Genomic DNA, 13,282 nt, shown 5'->3' with positions numbered 1-13,282 from the left:
TCATTTGTGGCAACGTGGATGAGTTTGGAGAACATTATCTGTAGTGAAATAAGTCAGGTGTAGAACTGTAAATATCACATGTTCTCATTTATATGTAAGGGCTTAAAAGATTGAGCTTGAAGACATAGAGAGTAGAATTGTAATTATTAGAGGTTGGGAAGGAGAGGTGGGTAGAGGACAGGGAGAGGTTGGTTAATGATACATAGTTACAGCTAACTAAGAGGAATAAGCTCTGGTGTTTTTTAGCACTGTAGGGGGAATATGGGTTAACAATCATTTATTGCATATTTTGAAAAAGCCAGAAGAGAAGACTTTGAATGCTCATAACATATAGAAATGATAAATGTTCGAGATGATGGATATGCTAATTACCCTGATTTGATCATTACATTTTGTATATATATCATAGTATCACTCTGTACCCCAGAGATATGTAAAATTATTTCATATATCTACTAACAAAATAAAATACATTCATTAAAAACCAATTTAGGCTTAATTTAGATAAATACAAAGCACTATTCCGGATGGAATTTCAGATTCTTCAATATCTAACGATGAGGCAATTTATATTACTATAGAAATATTCTTTCTGTTAGTGCTACAAGGACTCTCATCTGATCAATAAAAGGTTATTAAATAGTATAATGGATATGTATGGTCACATCATATAGCCATCAATATGTTAGTATTTTCGTGTAATTATAGTTAAAAACAGATGTCTGCAGGATTGTGGTGGATGCCACAGACACACATTTACAAATTACCCCTGCCAGTCTGTGCCTATGTGGATTATTAACTGGAGTGCATTCCCAGACCATTGCGCTTTCTTGAGGGAAAGGCAATGAATAGCATCCCTACTGTATTCATTCACGGACATCAGTGTAACTTCTCCATCCATGATTTTTTTAAAATCTTTTTACAAGAATTGAGAGCAGAACTTCTTAATGGAACTGTCTGGTGGAATACTTATCCCATAATAATATATTTTATGGAATATCATAGAACAGTGTAACACTCTAAAGGGGTCCAAAGAATCAGATTTGAAAACAAGTCTTCCTTTTTTCTTTCCTTCTTCTTTGAACATTCAGCCCAAAATCCTGAGTGAGAAAGAATTAGAGGAAGTGTGGGAGGGCTGGAATCAGAACCCTGACAGGAAAGTGGTCGGTCAAGTGAGACAGGAACAGCCCGGCTGGAGAGTGCCACCCAGGGGAGGAAAGTGACTGAGTGGTTGGAAGTGGCTCAGGAGAGGGGAGAGTCCACAGGAGGCAGACGGTCTAGATCAGTGACCCACTGGGGAATGGAAATGATTACAATTAGGGGAACTGAGCAAATAGCAAGCATACCAAAGATAATGAAAGACAAGTTTTGCACTACAGGAGAAGAAAATTACAAATATGGAAAAAGGAAAAAACCAGAATGAAGCCTGCAGTGTTGAATTGGAATTGGGGATGTGAACTCATGGTTTTCTTTCTGTTTGTTTGTTTGTTTGTTTTTGAGACAATCTCACTCTGTCACCAGGCTGGAGTGCAGTGGCACAATCTCGGCTCACTGCAACCTCTGCCTCCCAGGTTGAAGCAATTCTCCTGACTCAGCCTCCCAAGTAGCTGGGACTACAAGCCCGTGCCACCACGCCCAGCTAATTTTTATATTTTTAGTAGAGATGGGGTTTCACCATGTTGGCCAGAATGGTCTTGATCTCTTGACCTCTATGATCTGCCTGCCTCAGCCTCCCAAAGTACTGGGATTACAGGCCTGAGCCAATGCTCCCGGCCCATGGTTTTCAATATGTAAGTATAGATAGAAAGTCAAGCAAAAATATTAATGCTGGTGGTGGGTGTGTGTAGATATATTTCCAACTCAATTTTGGTTTCTGAATACTATTATCCACTGAAAGGAACAAGGGCTCCTCAGAGAAATGAATGATTCAAAGGCTGGACAAGGAAAGTACAAGATGAGTCTGGAATATCTTAAGTGCTCCCAGAAGGCTGAGGTTATGTCAAAAAGAAGATAGAAACCAATTTGAAGGAGCTTTGTTTTATTAGACAAATCTGGGGCAATTTGGGTATCAAATAAATGATGAGAGCAACAGGTTATAACCTGTTGAATAAAATGATATTCTATGAGTTCATAGTGATATAAAATAGATGAATAAATAAGTGAGGGGAAGAAAGCTTTTCCTTAGAGTATAATGCCAACTAATAAATGTAATGTGAACCGTGAATTTGGAAGATTACCATTTGACAAGCACAGTAGAAATAGATGATAGAGACATGTTCCCATGTTTTTAAGGTATGTACATATAAAATGCTATTGAAGTAAATGGGAGAAATGTAGTGGGAACACCAAGGAGTCAACACTTCACCAACCAATTGAAGTTAACGTCACCTGTAATGGGACAAAGCTAACTTGTGTGCCAAGTGGAAAAACATCAAATCACTTCTGTGATATCCCCCACCAAAGTGCACAGCCTGAATCTGCTCATGAGGAAACATCAGAAAGATAAACATTAAGGAACATTCTTCAAGGTGTCAAGGAAGCCAGGCATGGTGGCTCGGGCCTGTAATCTCAGCTACTGGGGAGATCAAGGCAGAAGGATTGCTTGAGACCAGGAGTTCAACACCACCCTGGACAACATAGTGAGATTCCATCTTTTTAAAAAAAACATGTCAAGGGTTTGAAAGTGAAGAGAAAATTAAGGAAATATTCTACATGGAAAGAGATTGGGAACACATGATCGCAAGGTATAACAAGTGATTCTTAGTTAGAATGTTTCACCATTAAAGATGGTGAGGAAACTAAAATAAATGTGAGAGGTTAAGACTGGATGGAAGTACAGTGATTACTCCCTGATTTGGGTTGTGATGTGGCTACACAGGAAAGTGTTATTCGTGGGTTGTGAGCACTGAAGGATCAATGCATGTGTCTGCAGCCTGATCTTGGACGATTCAGGAAACAAAGTTTAGACTATTATTGGTTAATGGTTTACTATACTTAATAACTTGATGGCTTCTTGCTACCTTTGACATGATAGAGATGGAAGATGCAGGTGACCAGACAGGATATGGGAAGCTTTGTTGTGCTCTTCTGATGAGCAAAAGTGCACTCCAGAAACTGGTCACTCATCTACTGTTATTATTCTGGTCCAAGCCACCAGGCTTTCGCTTGAATAACTTTTGCTTGAATTATTATAATATCTTCCTAAAATTTCTTCTTCTGATGTCTCCTCATCCAATTTTCTTCCCTCTTCACAGTATATTTCCAATAGCGTTGGCAGTAGAATCAAAACAGAACAGAGACTGGGACTTGTTTGTTCAAAACGGGGGTGGGGTGTTATGACCCACAGCCTGCTCTAGCACAGTCACATGGTTAGTGTAGGGGGTGGGGCAGGTTATTCAGAGAAAGTGGGGATCGTGGTGCTAACAGAGCTGCCAGGAGAACTGGGACCCACTCGGACCTGTGCCTGCCTGTGAGTTCTGTTGGTCTATACTTTCACATACATTATTTCTTTATCCCTCACAACACACCAAAAAGGTAAACATTATTACCCCCATTTTACAGTTGAGAAACTAAGGCACAGAGAGGCTAGGTAGCATATGATGGTCACACAGGACTTAAGGCTAAACTCATGAGTTTGGGGCTCTATTTCTATGTCTGTTTCATTCCCATTCTCCTGTACTCACTAAACACCAAGGGGTATGGCAACCCCTACCCCTGCTTTCCCTCCACTCCCCCAAAGTTCCCATTTGGCCAGCTCTGTGAGAGAAGCCAGCCCCAGCCTCTCTTCCCTCTCCCTGGGTTCTGCAGGGCAGTCCTCGCCTGCTGGGAAGGGTTAACAAGGAGTGTTTGTAGCAGCCGCTGTCTCCAAGGAGAGGGGAGAAAAGCAGAGTGGGGAGGCCGGCAGCCACACCAGGCTCTGTGGCCGCAGCCAGCAGAAGGCAGGAGGCAGCCAGCTTGATCTCTCCAGCCCTGGGGAAAGAGAGGAGTGTCCTCACCTCCACCCGGCCTGAGAGGGCTGAACTCTGAGTGGACTGGGCAGCCTGAGAGCAAGGTCGCTGCAGGGCCACCAGGGAAAGCTCTGGCAAGGACTGAGGAATGTGGGGGAGCAGGGGCTGGGCCTGGCCTGGCGGCTGAAGCCAGTGGCAAGTAGCAGCGCTGGAGGTCCTGGGCTCTCAGCGAGTACACGGGAACCTCAGAATCAGGGAGAACCCAGCCGAGACCCAGCAGCGGCGGGAGGAAAGAGGAGGCAGTGGGAGAGGGGAGGTGCCCACCTCCTCCCCTGCTGGGGTCCAGCCATGTCCCAGCCTGCGGGAGGCAGGAGGAAGCCCAGGACCCTAGGGCCGCCTGTGTGCAGTATCCGGCCTTTCAAGTCAAGTGAGCAGTACCTGGAGGCCATGAAGGAAGACCTGGCTGAGTGGCTTCGCGACCTCTATGGGCTGGACATCGACGCGGCCAACTTCCTGCAGGTGCTGGAAACGGGCCTGGTGCTGTGCCGACATGCCAACGTTGTCACTGACGCTGCCCTGGCCTTCCTGGCTGAGGCACCTGCCCAAGCTCAGAAGATTCCCATGCCCCGGGTCGGAGTCTCCTGCAATGGGGCCGCCCAGCCAGGTACCTTCCAGGCCAGGGACAATGTCTCCAACTTCATCCAGTGGTGTCGAAAGGAGATGGGCATCCAAGGTAACCACGCTGCACCCTCATCCCCCATCCCAGATGCTTATCTTGGGGGTATTGGTCCTTTCTCAAATGCACAGGCTAGCTCTGGGGGGCAGGAGCCTGGATCCTCATTCTAGATTTGCCTTGAACCAGCTCTTTTTCATGCCTCAGTTTCCCCACCTCATAGTAAATCCTCAATAAATAAATATATTGATGATCAATAAATGTTTGTTGATGATTAGTTCAATAAGCATATATCAAGCACCTCTTCTGTGCTGAGCACTTTGCTGGGCACCAAGGACAGACAGGAAAGAGACCCAGCGCCCAACAAATTCATGGTCTAGCAAGAGAGACAGAAGGCTGGGCGCGGTGGCTCAAGCCTGTAATCCCAACACTTTGGGAGGCTGAGGGGGGTGGATCACCTGAGGTCAGGAGTTCAAGACCAGCCCGGCCTAACATAGCAAAACCCTGTCTCTACTAAAAATACAAAAATTAGCTGGGCATAATGGCAGGCTGAGATAGCAGAATTGCCTGAACCCAGGAGGCAGAGGTTGCAGTGAGCTGAGATGGCGCCACTGCACTCCAACCTGGGTGACAGAGTGAGAGTCCGTCTCAAAAAAAAAAAGAGAGAGGTAGAGGGATAGATATGTAAATTATAGCCTACTATGGCAAAGGCTTGAAGTAGAGGTGTAGTGCTGGGAGCCAGGGGAGGAAATAGCAGCCTGATTAGGTGGAATGGGGTCAAGAAAGTTTGCATCATAAAGGAAGGGGATTTGGCCTGAGTCTTTTTTTTTTTTTTTTTTTTTTTGAAACTGAGTCTCGCTCTATCACCCAGGCTGGAGTACAGTGGCTTGTTTTTTTGTTTGTTTGTTTGTTTGTTTTTTGAGACGGAGTCACGCTCTGTGGCCCAGGCTGGAGTGCAGTGGCACCATCTCGGCTCACTGCAAGCTCCGTCTCCCAGGTTCAGGCCATTCTCCTGCCTCAGCCTCCCTAGTAGCTGGGACTACAGGTGCCCGCCACCACGCCCGGTTAATTTTTTGTATTTTTAGTAGAGATGGGGTTTCACTGTGTTAGCCAGGATGGTCTCGATCTCCTGACCTCGTGATCCACCCGCCTCGGCCTCCCAAAGTGCTGGGATTACAGGCGTGAGCCACCGCGCCCGGGCTGGAGTACAGTGGTTTGATCTTGGCTCACTGCAACCTTCACCTCCTGGGTTCAAGTGATTATATGTGCCTCATCTCCTGAGTAGCTGGGATTACAGGTGCCCACCACCACGCCCGGCTAATTTTTGTATTTTTAGTAGAAATGGGGTTTCACCATGTTTGCTAGGCTGGTCTTGAACTCCTGACCTCAAGTGATCCGCCCGCCTTGGCTTCCCAAAGTGCTGAGATTGCAGGTGTGAGCCACCACACCCAGCTGGCCTGAGTCTTGAGGGATAAATAGAAGTTTGTGGGAAGGAAATTCTAAGCAGGGGGGATGACAGGGGCAAAGGCACAGAAAAAGCACGGTGTGTGAATGACTAGGGAGAGCCTGGTGGTGAGGGCACAGGGTTAGGATGAGGACAGAACATGGGAGGAGACAGATGGGATGACGCCAGGGAGGGGCCCCATCATGCTGGGGCTTGTAGGGCTCAGGGAGTGACATGTCAGGATCCTTCATCTCCTTGGCCTTGAAACCAGGAATGGGATGAGACTGGATGTTGCGCCATTCTCCAGGCCAAAGGTGGCAGGGGTGAGACTGGGGAAAGTGTCAGGCCTGGGCTATTGGCTGGTGGCCGGGCACTGAGGAGCAGAATTGGAAGGTTAATAGAAGCTAGTGCTTTAAGGAATGCTTGCATGTGCCGGACATTGTGAATGGTTAACAACTATTAGCATATCCAATCTTCGCAACAACCCCACGAAATAGACTACATCCCCATTTTACAGAAGAGGAAACTGAGGCTCAGGGTCTAGCTCAAGGTCATGCGGCTGGTAATGAGTCAGGACTCCAGCCTTAGTGATTGGCTCCAGAGCATGTCCTCAGCATGCCTGGTTGGGCCTGGGTGGGAGCTGAGTTTGAGATGCCTGGCGGAGATCGGAGGGGAAGAGGCGTGGCTGGAAAGTGGAACAAACCGCTTCCTGCTCCTGGACCCATCCAGGTAAGCTGAGTGGGGAGAGGGGAAGGTGGAGTTCATCCTTCTCTCATCCACACTCACAGCCAGTCTCCAGGTCCCTTTGCTTTGCTGTCACCGCTTCCCACCCGCAGCCTCTCCTGTGAGATGGGCCGCGTGTCTGTACCCAGCACCTGAGCAATTCCGCCCAGACCCCTCCTAGGCAGCTGACTTGACCCCAAGATTCTGAGACCCAAACCACTCCCCATGTCTGCTGCCCCAGACCGGGGATGACCCCAGGGCTTTCCTCCCCGCTCGCCCCTGCCCCGGAGGCTCAGGTCCTCTGGGGGCTCACGCTGCCTCTGCCCTTTTCTCCCCACCTCCACTCCAGAGGTGCTGATGTTCGAGACGGAGGACTTGGTGCTGCGCAAGAACGTGAAGAACGTGGTGCTGTGCTTGCTGGAGCTGGGCCGCCGGGCGTGGCGCTTTGGCGTTGCGGCGCCCACACTCGTGCAGCTGGAGGAGGAGATCGAGGAGGAGGTGCGGCGGGAGCTGGCCCTGCCCCCGCCCGACCCCTCGCCGCCAGCGCCCCCCAGGCGCCAGCCCTGCCACTTCCGCAACCTGGACCAGATGGTGAGGGGCTCTGCACACGCCCTCAGGGCCCCCTTCCCTTTGTCCTTCGTGCTCCTCTCCCCAGTCCCACTCCAGCCCCCTCTAACTCACCCCCTTCTTAAGCTCCACTGTCCACCCTGACCCGAATTCACTGTGTGGCTTTAAGGCACGGTCCCACTCTGAGCCTCAACCCTAACCACGCATAGTAATTAATGACCATGTCGTTTCTCAGGCGTTCTTACCAACCCAGCACTGGATGCCCCTCTCATTTAACCCCTGCTGGGACAGTTTTCAAGAACACCGACTGTGGCACTCTCCGAGACACCCTGGTTCAAGTCTTAGTTCCACTGCTTTGCAGCTGTGTGACTTTGGGCAAATTATTAAACCTGTGTCTGGCTTCCCTTATCTGCAGCATGCGGACAGTAACAGCACCTACCTTCTATGAATGCTGTGATCATTAAATGAGCCAGCACATACAAAGTGTTTGGAACAGGGTCTGCACAGAGGGCCACTTCACAGCAGTTAGTTCTGTGTGGTTAACCCCTGGGGAAAATGGAGCTCAGAAAGGTTTCTTAATGAAAAGCCTATGACGCGGTGGATACAGGGCACTGACCTGAGCCTGTCAGATCCCACAGTCCCCCTGTGACACTCCGCCACTTCCATCAGCTCTGGACCTCATGGTAGGTGGTAGGTCCATGGGTGACCACCCAGGTCTTGTTCTCACTGGGTCATTTACAGCCTTATCTACTCCCTCCTTGCTTCTCATTCCCCAGCCCTGACCTCAGCAGAAACCTCAGGGGTGACCTGGGGGCAGGTAGGCCCCCCATTTTGACCCAGAGTGGGCAAAGGAGAGGGCTGAGTTCACCACCCGCCTGCAGGTGCAGAACCTTGTGAGCCACTGCACGTGCCCAGTGCAGTTCTCCATGGTCAAAGTGTCTGAGGGGAAGTACCGCGTGGGCGACTCCAACACCCTCATCTTCATCCGGGTAAGTCCAGGCTGGGGGCCAAGGGACCCCCAGAATAGGGTTTCTTGCCCAGGCTTGGGACAATGACAGTAAGTCTCCCAGAATATGGGACCTTGCCCAGGCTTGAGGAAAATGACACTAAGTCATCATTCACCCCAAGCCATCAGGCCTTGGAGGTCTCCTTCTCTCCCTGGGAGAATTCCAGGAGATCCCTGGCAAGGGTGGCAAGCCTATCTCCTCCTCCCATCAGGGCAGCCAGAGCCACCACCCTCCCTCTCCTCCCCCGTAGCCTAGTCTAGAGCATGTTCTCAGGCGGAGTGGGGTATGGAGAAGGGTGCCCACACTTTTCCATTCCACTCCACCCATAGACTTGATTAGAGGAAGTGGCTTGAGAATCCCGAGTTTGGTTGCAGTGCATGGCCCCAGTTCCACCCCTACCACTTGCCTGGGGGTACATTCAGCAGAGTGAGTAGCAGCACAGGTCTGAAAATGTGCCTCCTACCCCAATACCTGGCTGTGCCTCACCAGAAATGGTCTGTACCCACGTGAGTGGCCAGCAGCTCGGGGCATGGCCTAGCCCTTTCCTTGGGCACAGGCCACACCTGGGAGCAGAGCCAGCTCTCTGGGCCCTCCCCTAGACCTGAGGCAATAGCTCTGTGATGCAGGTAGGGGCAAGAACTTGTGGCCCCACTTTCCAACACAGGAAGCTGAAGCTTGAAGACACACGTGACTTGCCTGAGGGTGGAGTGGGACCAGGACTCCCATGGGCTCCCCACACAGGCCACAGGGGCAAAGCCAGTGGCATTAGGGCCCTGTTTGGGGTATAGGCATGTACAGATGCAAAACCGTTTACAGCAAAAGGAGAGCTCTGGGGGCAGGCTATACAATGCCTTTGGGATCCCTTAACCAGTTGTGGGACAGCTTTCAGCCTGGCTCCCACCTTGACCGCCTGTGTTATCTGATGCCAGTCATGGAGGAGGAGATTCGGGCTGCCTTTTTACAGCACACACATACATCTACGTGTGGATGAGTACATGGATGAGAGCATCCCTGAGTGGGTGCCGGAAGCCTGCAAGCTGGTCCAGGAAGAGGGGCTGCCCTCCACCCCGCCCTTAACCTCACCCTTGCCCCCCCAGATCCTCCGGAACCATGTGATGGTACGTGTAGGGGGCGGCTGGGACACGCTGGGCCATTATCTGGACAAACATGACCCCTGCCGCTGCACATCCCTCTGTGAGTCCCCTGAGGGTCCTCTCCCTGTGGGGCTGGTTGAAGAGGCATAGCTCTGGGTTGGGAGGCTGGAGGCAGAGGTGGGAGGTATGTCTGATCTCCAGGGGGAAGAGGTATGTGGGGGAGGCTGGAAGAAGGAAGGCAGTAGTTGGGCACAGTACAGTACTAAATGTCGCCACAAGATGGTGTGCAACACATGCAGAAGCAGCATTTGGCCACGGTGCATTTTAGCAGAGCTTAGGTCTGGCTCTGAGATCCACAGTGTTGGCACCAAGTGTGACTTGGAAGGTCTTTAATTCTTCCATAATCTCCATCAACGTCTCCAGCCACTCCAAATAAGCACATGCTCTAAGGGAAAGTTGTGTACCTGCACTACAAACATAGCTTTAAATAAATCCCCCAGCTGGGTCCCCTAAGCCCCTCCTGTAAAGAAACTCCGGTGTTGCCACTGTAGGTCCCACTGTTTTTAATGTGGGATGCGGGGCATGGGACCACTGGGGGAGGAACGATGGGCCCCATCGGCAGGAATTGAACACTTCTCTCCTCTCCTTTCTCTGGGGGACTGTTGGTAGCACACAAGCCAGGCAGCTTCCTGAAGCCCCTGGCCCCACCAGTGCAGCATGAAGTAAGGGTACAGGATGGACCCTCACAGACCCAGCCTACAATGACCATCAGCCGCTCACAGAGCCCGCCACCCCCTGTGGACTGGAAGACATATACCTCTTCAGGCCGAAGGCTGACGCCCCCCATCCCATCCTCCCCCAGACCCCGCAGGGAACGGGGAGCAGGGACGGGGGCCTCCAGAGAGACGGCACCATTCCTGAGGTATGGGGAAGAGACAGGGAAGGGGCTCCTTTTCCTTTGGAGTGCACATTCTCAGAGGCCACCACACTCCAAGATAAAAGGAGCAGATCCTCGGCAGTGCCTCTACCCTGAGACCACAGGTTTTGGAACCAGAAGCACACCCAGTACCTTTGGGATAATGTGGTCACTTCATATGCCTTCCCATTTCACAGATGAGGAGGCTGAAGCTCAGAAATGGAACAGACTTACTCAAGGTTTCCTACCATTTCATGGTAGAGCAGAGACTAAGACAGAGACTGTGCATTCCCCTCTGTCTCTCCACTGCCCTGCAACTGGTCTGAGGCCATCCCTCGAAGGATCTGAAGTCACCTCAGGCCAGGATCAGGCTTCCTTCTATCTGCTACACAGGGAACAAGGGCAAATAGACTTAGGCGGTGACTGCCATAAGGAGGATTTCTGGGCAGTCACGGAGGAGAGGGAGCATAAGTTTCATTCAGCATGAAGTCTAGCCCCCTGGGTGTTCTCACTGGGGAAAGACTGTCACTTCCCAAAGCCAGGGACCACACTAGATGACCCTGCCGGCCTGATGAGTCTCCCTTTGCAGCCTTGTGATTCTCCCTTTCAGGTGCCAGGAGAGGTCTCTCATCCCATCTTGGAGGCAGTCGACAGCTGGGGACAGCCCACCCAGCCCCCAGTCCTCATCTACCCAAAAGGGCAGAGACCCACAGTGTACCCTGTCAGGAAAGAGGGAGAAGAGATACCCCCCTGAACTCCCCAGGGGAAGGATTCCCACATCTTGGGTTCATGAAGAAACAGACAGCTGGGGAACAGATGCCAGGAACCCCACTCCCCAAAGACTCCAAGCCATTGAGGCCACCACCGAAGGGGTATCAGCAAGAAGACCACCTCCCCTGCCTCGTTCCTGTAGCCCAGCCGAGTGCCTGGGCCTCAGGCTGCCACTCCGGGATGAGGCCAAGGGTGCGTTCTTCCAGTTCAGGAAGCCAGAGTCTGTCCGTTCTCCAACCCCTGTCCAAGGCCTAACCAAGATCCCCATCCGGCTGCCCCCTGCTCGCCCCCCGACCCCAGGAAGGAGCTTTCCTGGTGCTGCAAGTGGAAGTCCCAGGACAGAACTTGGGAGAGACCCCATCCCACTAAGGGCCGTCACTGTGGACCTGGCTGGGTCCACGCAAGGGGACTGCTCTGTGGAAGTGAGGCAGGAGGACCAGCAGCTGGACATCCAGGTCATGGCAGAGGTCAGAGAGTCCTGGGACCTGGGCCCACAGGAGCAAGAGGGGCGGTGCACACCTCTGCCCCTGGGCAGGAACAAGGAGCAAGCCATCTACTGCAGCCTTGAAGAGGAGATTTTGGGCAGCATGAAGCTGCTAGAAGTCAGGAGTGCCTGTCCGCAGGGCACAAGGTCTAGGGTCATCCCTCGCAGTGGGGTCTACGTCCCCAGCCTGGTTGGGCAGTGGCCTGAGCCTGGGGGTCCTTATGACAAAGTCATCCAGGAACTGGCTCAGGGCCCCCCACCCCTCCTTAAAGTGGACCTGGAAGCCTGGAAGGCAGCCCCAACTGGCTCCCCTAAGCCAGCTGTTACCCCAGGGCTGGGAAGCCTCAAAGGGAAGTTGGGAGCCAGAAAGAATGGGCCCAGGACAAAGGCAAGCCTGAGTGCCAAGGGCACCCACATGAGGAAGGTCCCATCTCAGGGAGGGCAGGACTGCTCGGCTCCTACTGCATCTGCCAGCCCGGAGGCCCCCACACCTTCGCCCTTGGACCCCAACTCTGACAAAGCCAAGGCATGTCTGTGCAAGGGCAGGAGAACTCTCCGGAAGCCCAAGAGGGTCCCGTCCATCTACAAGCTGAAGCTGAGACCCAAGATTCGGCCCCGGAGAGACCATAGGCCTGAGAAGCAGCCTTCACGAATCCCCAAGCCACTGGCCTATGTCTTCCTGGGTCCAGCCAGGCCGCCCCCCAGGGACAGGCTGTTGAGAGCTGTGCTGGGCAGCAAGGGAGGGGAGGCATCCCGGGTGGATGGAGCTTCAGTAGGTGAGGAAGGGGAGGAAGGAAAGGAGGAGAAAGAGCCAGCTGCTCCATTGGAGAGCAGCCCCCAACCTCCAGAGGGCCTGCGACCTCACCGGCTTGATCAAGCTCCACTTCCGCCTGAGGAGGAGTCCTGGGTCTGAGGCACATGAACGTGTTGGGTAGGAGGGAAGCAAAAAGGAAGGCCACGTATACACTGGATTCACAGCTGCGGGAACAGAAGGGATGTTCCCTCACCTCCACACAAGGCCTTGGGCAGGAGTGGGTCAGAAGACAAATATAGACTCCATCTGCTCATCTGAGCAAAGGGGCAACCCACTGCTCTCACTCCAACTCGAGAGGTAGGCCGGGGCAGTGGGACCATCCTATATCTCATTAGTCTCCCCTAGAACAGCTCACCACACTCCTGGCCTCTGGCCCCTGGCCATGCCCACCTGTTTCCATAACTCCCATTAGTTATTAAACACATGTGATTCTGCCCTTGAGCCCCAGCTTCTTTTTTCAAATTTCAGAAACAGAGTCTTGCTCTGTTGCCCAGGCTGGAGTGCAGTGGGGCTATCATGGCTCACTGCAGCCTCGAACTCCCAGGCTTCAAGTGATCCTCTCACCTCAGCTTCCCAAGTAGCTGGGACTACAGGTAGGTGCCATGACACCTGGCTAATTTTATTTTATTTTTTAGAGATGGGGTCTTACTATATTGTCCAGGCTGGCCTCAAGCGATCCTCCTGCCTTGGCCTCCCAAAGCACTGGGATTAAAGATGTGAACCACTGAGCCCGCCTCCCCCTGCCCCCCAGCTTCTTGAGTCTCTCACTCTAGGACTGTGGTCGTGTGGGGAGGCATAGCTTCAGATGTTATCCCACTGGAGGAGATGGGGACTAGAAGGAA

The 13,282-nt window shown here is 52.0% G+C and overlaps 1 protein-coding gene across 1 annotated transcript; it reads left to right on the top strand.

Annotated features, from left to right (window-relative positions):
- Positions 1-3,906: 3,906 nt before the first annotated feature.
- GAS2L2 (growth arrest specific 2 like 2) lies at positions 3,907-12,873 on the top strand. The gene is made up of 6 exons (XM_055257281.2): positions 3,907-4,680; positions 7,137-7,378; positions 8,236-8,343; positions 9,459-9,555; positions 10,125-10,377; positions 10,982-12,873. The coding sequence occupies exons 1-6, from the start codon at positions 4,296-4,298 to the stop codon at positions 12,537-12,539; spliced, it is 2,643 nt and encodes an 880-aa protein (XP_055113256.2). The 5' UTR covers positions 3,907-4,295; the 3' UTR covers positions 12,540-12,873.
- The last annotated feature ends 409 nt before the right edge of the window (positions 12,874-13,282 follow it).

The sequence above is a fragment of the Symphalangus syndactylus genome, chromosome 20 (genome assembly GCF_028878055.3).
Source record: "Symphalangus syndactylus isolate Jambi chromosome 20, NHGRI_mSymSyn1-v2.1_pri, whole genome shotgun sequence".
Lineage (NCBI taxonomy): Eukaryota > Metazoa > Chordata > Mammalia > Primates > Hylobatidae > Symphalangus > Symphalangus syndactylus.
Note: the sequence above shows the minus strand (reverse complement) of the source record. Positions and strands in the feature narration are given on the sequence as shown.

What these genes read in the sequence shown, in the direction of transcription:
- GAS2L2 (XM_055257281.2), top strand. Translation starts at nt 4,296, where the DNA reads ATGTCCCAGCCTGCGGGAGGCAGGAGGAAGCCCAGGACCCTAGGGCCG. An exon ending in ACACCCTCATCTTCATCCGG is followed by an intron (nt 8,344 to 9,458) that starts GTAAGTCCAGGC and finishes TTGCCCCCCCAG; the next exon opens with ATCCTCCGGAACCATGTGAT. An exon ending in CTGCCGCTGCACATCCCTCT is followed by an intron (nt 9,556 to 10,124) that starts GTGAGTCCCCTG and finishes GACTGTTGGTAG; the next exon opens with CACACAAGCCAGGCAGCTTC.